At 43.8% G+C, this 6,000-nt stretch overlaps 1 protein-coding gene across 1 annotated transcript in view; it reads right to left on the bottom strand.

The window, feature by feature from the left end:
* LOC310860075 (receptor-type tyrosine-protein phosphatase F-like) overlaps positions 1 to 6,000 on the bottom strand; it is a gene marked incomplete at its 5' end in the record, with an annotated part of 64,532 nt that overhangs the window by 5,774 nt on the left and 52,758 nt on the right. The window contains 2 exons of the mRNA XM_083766838.1: positions 753 to 879; positions 3,785 to 3,963. Coding sequence (XP_083622964.1) covers positions 753 to 879; positions 3,785 to 3,963 — 306 coding nt within the window. The remainder of the gene's footprint in view (positions 1 to 752; positions 880 to 3,784; positions 3,964 to 6,000) is intronic.

The raw sequence follows: 6,000 nt of genomic DNA, 5'->3' as shown, positions 1-6,000 counted from the left end.
AACCTAAGGGGTGTCTAACCTAAGGGGTACCTGTCTAACCTACGGATTGTCGGACTATCGCCAGGAACTTCTGTCTGTCTAATGTCGTGTCGAACTGTTGGAGTAAAAAGACGGTATTTCAGACAATAGTCCGAAACTGTCGGACCATTGTCCTGTCGGCTAAAAGAGTGTCGGAAAAAAGACATGCACCCGTTTACGCTCTAACCAGTAGGCCGAGTGCTTCAACGTTATAGAGCCTCCCTGGGGGCTTGATGCACACACACCAACGGACCGACATTCGGTCGGACATGCGCTGCTCCCGTGCTTGCGGTTAGGGTTTGAGGTAGGTTGTCGGTCAAATGTCGGTCAGCCTCGGAAAAAAAAGTCCACTTCAATTCGGCATAGAGTAAGCGTCGATCACTCTCTGCTGATTTCTGATCATCTGCACCTTTGTTAAATTGACGCACACACAAACACACACTCCTCTCTCTCTCTCTGTCGCTCTAATTAATTCATCTCATGTCGCGCAGCTGCGTCTAGATTCTCCCGGCGGATCCTGCCGGGAGCTGCCTATGCCATAGAAAGCATAGGCTTAAATGACCACAGGCTAAATGACAGTTGACATGTCTAAACTAAAGCCTATACCCCGAGTCGGACTGTTGAGGTAAAAAGCGGGTATTTCAAACTATTGTCCGACTAATGTCGGACTATAGGTATGTCGGAAAAGCGTGCGCACCCTCGTGTCTGCGTGTATTCGTGTTTGTTTCACTAACCCGGCCCATCTCTCGTAGTTTGGTCAGCATCACCACTATGGTCGAGTTGTGCTCCCACAGCATTCTCCAGAAGTCTTCTGTTGTCTCTGCCAGTGGACCCTGGCTCGCCAGGTAGGCTTTCTGTTGCCTGGGGGAAAAGCAATCAAAACAACAACTTAACCCATTCTGACCTGAGATCAGATTCATACGAAGGTTTCCGCCGGACACACACTGGTCTGATGAACCCATTCTGACCTGAGATCAGATTCTAAAAATGTCAGTCGTTGTTCGATTTTTTTCAAAAATAGCAGACCTACAAGCTCGTATCGCGCCACTCGGTGGCGCGATATGAGCTTGTAGATCTGCTATTTTTAAATAGCTAAAGCATAACATGATGCTGACACCAAAATGGGTGCCCGTTCAGAATGGGTTAAATCATGAATCACTTTCAAACATGACCTCTCTGATTCGATGTTGACAGCAAATTTCTGTTTAGATTTTGACAGCAAATTTCTGTTTCGATTTTGACAGCACATTTTGATTTAGTTTTAGTCACATCGCAATTGACTGAAATGTTTTAGTCTTAGTTTTAGTTGCTTGGGTATTATTTACTTTTTTTGTTTTTGTTTTTGTCAGTGACTAAAGGTAGTCGGCGAACATTTTTCAACAAAGTCAATGCTGCATCATCATAGGCAGAGATTTTACACAAAATGTCACGTCATGAACACATACATGTCCATGTATTTGCCAGAGAATAACTGTGTTTACTTTATCTAACTATAAATGCACCAGTTCTCTGTGTGTACGTCTGTACGTCTGTAATCCACGTAACTCGAGAACTGTTCGCCCCACCGACTTCAAATTCTACACACGTGTTCCACACCACCACAGGGAGTGCAGTGCCCGGTGTCAAGTTGGTCGGACCCACGGTTGTGCATAACCGCCCCAAAAAGGACTCTGCCCGGGGCTGTGGACCGGGCCCCTGCCCAGGGTCCATAAATGGAGCTGGCCTGTTCTGACCTCACAACACTCCATATTTGGGCATGCCTTACACAGAACTCTATAAGCTGGCCTGTTCTGACATCCCAACACTCCATATTTGGGCTTGGCTGACACAGAACTACATATATACGGTAGGAATAAAGAGAGAACACAGAGAGACACATACAGAAATCTGACATCATTCTGAGTCGGGCATAAAAGGGACATTGAATCGTATCGTCAACCATGTATCCATTAATAAAATGTGCCCATCGTTTATAGCACCTGGAGCACTTTTACAGACGGACCGGATGTTGTTGTGAATGTCTGAGTAGCAGCTAACAATAGCCACAACACTATCGATGCGATCGACAACAATGGGAGGTAAGATAAAATCTAATGAGACTAGCGACTGGACAGCGGGGGCCCGTCAAACACATAACCTTTTTTTTATAATTAGGCAGGATTATTCAGATCGAGAGTTATTAACGTTTTAAGATTTCCGTTCTCGTCGGCTAAATAGGCAGGGAACATTTTCGATGACATGTCAGTGTTGCGCAACACCGAGGATTGCGCAACAAGCGCTCCTAGGCTGTAGAGCGATGCGACCGGTTTTGATATCACTAACTTGACGGAGATTAATCAATCTCCGTCTCGGGGCACATGATCATATTAAGTACCATGACGGAAATCTACGTCATGGGCCCTTAAACTGTTAAATTGTATCTTTACACCCCTAGTCGGGACCCATTTGTGGGTCACAGACACATTGTTATGGGTCCCCTTAAAAATCAAAAAACATTCCCCAAAAAAGCTAAACCTTTCATGGATTAATTAACAACAAAACCTAAAGATTTATTTTTCTTTTTCGTGTCAGTAATGGAAAATCTAGAATCTAATAACGTATTATGTTATACTTTAGCTATTGAAAGATAGCAGATCTACAAACTCATAGTGCGGCACCGAGTGCCGTGCAACGAGCTTGTAGATCTTTGAATATAATATATTCTTTCAGAGCGAACATTTTTAAATCAAATCTTTGCAATAGTTTGAAAACATAGAAATAGACATAGAAAGATAGGTTTATCAGAAATGTTCAGATTTAGAAGATATTTTGTAGAAACGGCCTCAGGTCTAAATGGGTTAACAGATGTCGTATCACACAACACAGCCACTAGAGGGAACTGTTTCACCATGCATCATAATAATACCGGCGCACAACTATATGCATAATGCACGCACACACGCACGCACGCACGGAATACAGATTTTACCTTTTTTTTACAGATGTCCCCTATTCCTATATCCAGCTTTTAGTGTATGTTCACAAACTTTGTCCTACACAAACATTAGATTGATCAATTCCCATTGTCAAATGGATGGAGAATGTATGTCATAGTGTCTGAGCAAATCGGCATAGTGTCTTTTTTACGTCATGATGATGTACGATGATAAGAGCGGCCCTCGATGAAAAGAGCGCCCCTAACACCTTTCTAATACACAGCAGCCATATTGGAAACTCTCTTCCTTATGTCCTTCGCAGGTTTTCCCTTTTCTTTTTTTTTTAACGTATTTTTGAGTGGTACAACCACTCCTATAGACAGGGCTGCACATAAGTGGTGCGCCAGTGCGCATGCGTCGTCAAAATTCATTATGCGCTGTCAATCAAGCGCCGGGAAGCGCTTCTGCGTACCAACAGCCGGGGCCGCCCAGAATGATTATTATGGCAGAATACTAGTACATTCTGTGGCGAGAGCATTTCCCACTGACTGCCACTCAAAGTAGCTACTACTGGCCAATCACAGCACGTCTTGCACAAGTGCACTGGCCATTGTGGCTAATCACACCGCGTCCTTACTCAAACGAGGGAGGATTCCATGCTTCTGCTCATTGCTGGGAGGAGGAGGGTGGTTGACAGGAGGAGGATAGGAGTTTATTACTGGTGTTGTCATCGCCGTAGTGGAATTACACCTGTATCCTGTTCTGACTCTGGTGTTGTCATTGCCGTAGTAGAATTCTCACCTGTATCCTATCTAACTCTGGTGTTGTCATTGCCGTAGTGGAATTCTCACCTGTATCCGTCAATGAAGCTGGCGTTGATGTAGTCGGAGCCCTCCACGCCTCTGATTGGCTGCAGGCAAACGCGGCTGGACTCGAAAGGCATGATGTTGACCAGGCGGTTCTTGAACTTGTTGCACGGCAGGTTGGCACTGATGAATCTTGAGGTATGTGCTTTAGTGTTGGCCAGTTTCTGAGGATGTAAATCACAGGCACGTCTTGAATTTATCTCCGCCGATCACTTGACATCTTCTGATACTTCCGTGACTGTGGAGAGCAAAGGTCCATTCCTCAGTGGATGTATCATCTATGAAGGTTAAAAAACAAATTGAGCCCCCATGTAACTCGCCAAAAACGGCCATAGCCGTCATCACAAATGTGGTGAGGTCAGCATATGGCCATTTTCAGCACAAGGAGTGTTTTTTGTGAAAAACTAATGCTTGGAATGGATTCAAAATCATGAAAACCTTCTAATTTGTCACATGCTACTTAAAGCAGAATACATTTTAGGTAATTTTGCCTTATTGTGCCTTAACAGGTTGTCTATGGTGGCCATATGGATTTGGGGCTCATGAATTTTCCCCGCATTTTTGTGAAGTACATGGGGGCTCAATTTGTATTTTAAAGATGGAGTGCCACAATTTTTGTATTTTTCCATGTGTCTATGAGGTGACAATACTTCAACCCCCTGGAGTCGTTTTTATGTGCAATGGTGTATTAACTTTGTATTTAGGGTTTCTTCCTGGAGGCTGAACCCTTGACAGTCAAACAGGCCAATGAGATAAACAGTAAAATAGTGACATCACACTATCAGCCCCTCCCCAACCCCTCCCCCTTTATCATACAACTACAGCTGTGGGTGCAGCTTCAGTTCAGGTGGATCACCACCCATCACCACCCACCAGGCAAACCAGGCATACTTAATGAACTGGTGTCCACATAAAAGCATGATTTTAACAAATACTGTACACTTTTTGGAAAAAAAGTTCTTCCTCCTTATATTATAATAATGATCATGTTTTAGGGTGGAAGAAAATTGTGGCACTCCATCTTTAACCTTCATAGATGATACATCCACTGCGAAACGTACCTTTGCTCTCTGCGGTCATGGAAGTATCAGTATGTGCTAAACAGAACAGACATTGTCATTTATCTTTGTTTCAGCTAGATAGATAGTCTACACTCTACACCTCCCATCACCCCCCAGCTGGTCATCTTTGAGCAGGCCACCATTGGACGGGTTAAGAAAATTGTGTCTGACCTCTCCTATGTACTATACCCTCAGCATATAGGGCTAATGCCATCAGGTAGGAGGTATACGAGGTCCATGTGTGCAAATATAATATATATATATAATAAAGAAACCTTGAGCGTGTCCTTGACCTTGATGTATATGCTGCAGTCTTCACCACCACTGAAACCCCCTATATATATTTAAATGCACTTTTGCAGACTGGACTAGGCTATACCAAGTCCCATACACTTATTAGATTCCAATTAATATTAAGCCCAAACCACACCAGTTGCACTTGCAACTCCTTGCAACAACACCGTTTTACGGTCTTCCACACCAATGCAATTCCTTGCAACTCAAGGAATTGCAACTGTGGTTTGGGCTCTAGATTCCTACACTAAATATCTTCACCAAAGATATTTTCATATTAAGATTATGGTACTACTAGTAGGCCTACTACTGGGGTGGCGGTGCACGTGGGTTAACCCTGAAAGGTGTAAATGATTCTCAATCATCATTATAATCCACCTCCAGCCTTCTAAAGTGCAAATTCAACTGTTCAACTGGTTGTGAACCATGCAGTCAGAGGGCAGATCAGACTAGTATTGTCCTTATAAAGACAAGAGCAGTTCAGACGAAGAACTATCTATAAGACCAGCATTTATTCTGACCCCATTATGGATAATTGGTATGGTTAATCGTCTCAACTGCTCATTATGCACTTTCATGATGCCACTGCATTGCTCCGACGACTTATTCTAAAGTGTCGTTTGCTCCTGTGATGGTTCCATGGGCATGTGCAAACATAGACATCAAAAGGGGCTCGAGCCCCTGCCCTGTAACCCGTCTGTAAAAAAATCTACCCTCTCCAGACCATGAATGCAGCATTTCCTATGGTGAAAGCAATGCAAATGCCATCCCCCTCCCCCCACTCCCTTTCCTTTCCAAGCATTCAGGAGAATTGCCTTTTTTCCAAACTCTCCTGGGTACTTGAAC

This window comes from Protomyctophum parallelum (genome assembly GCF_964188405.1).
Source record: "Protomyctophum parallelum genome assembly, chromosome: 6".
NCBI classification, from domain to species: Eukaryota; Metazoa; Chordata; class Actinopteri; order Myctophiformes; family Myctophidae; genus Protomyctophum; species Protomyctophum parallelum.
This window is presented reverse-complemented; position numbering and strand designations above follow the sequence as displayed.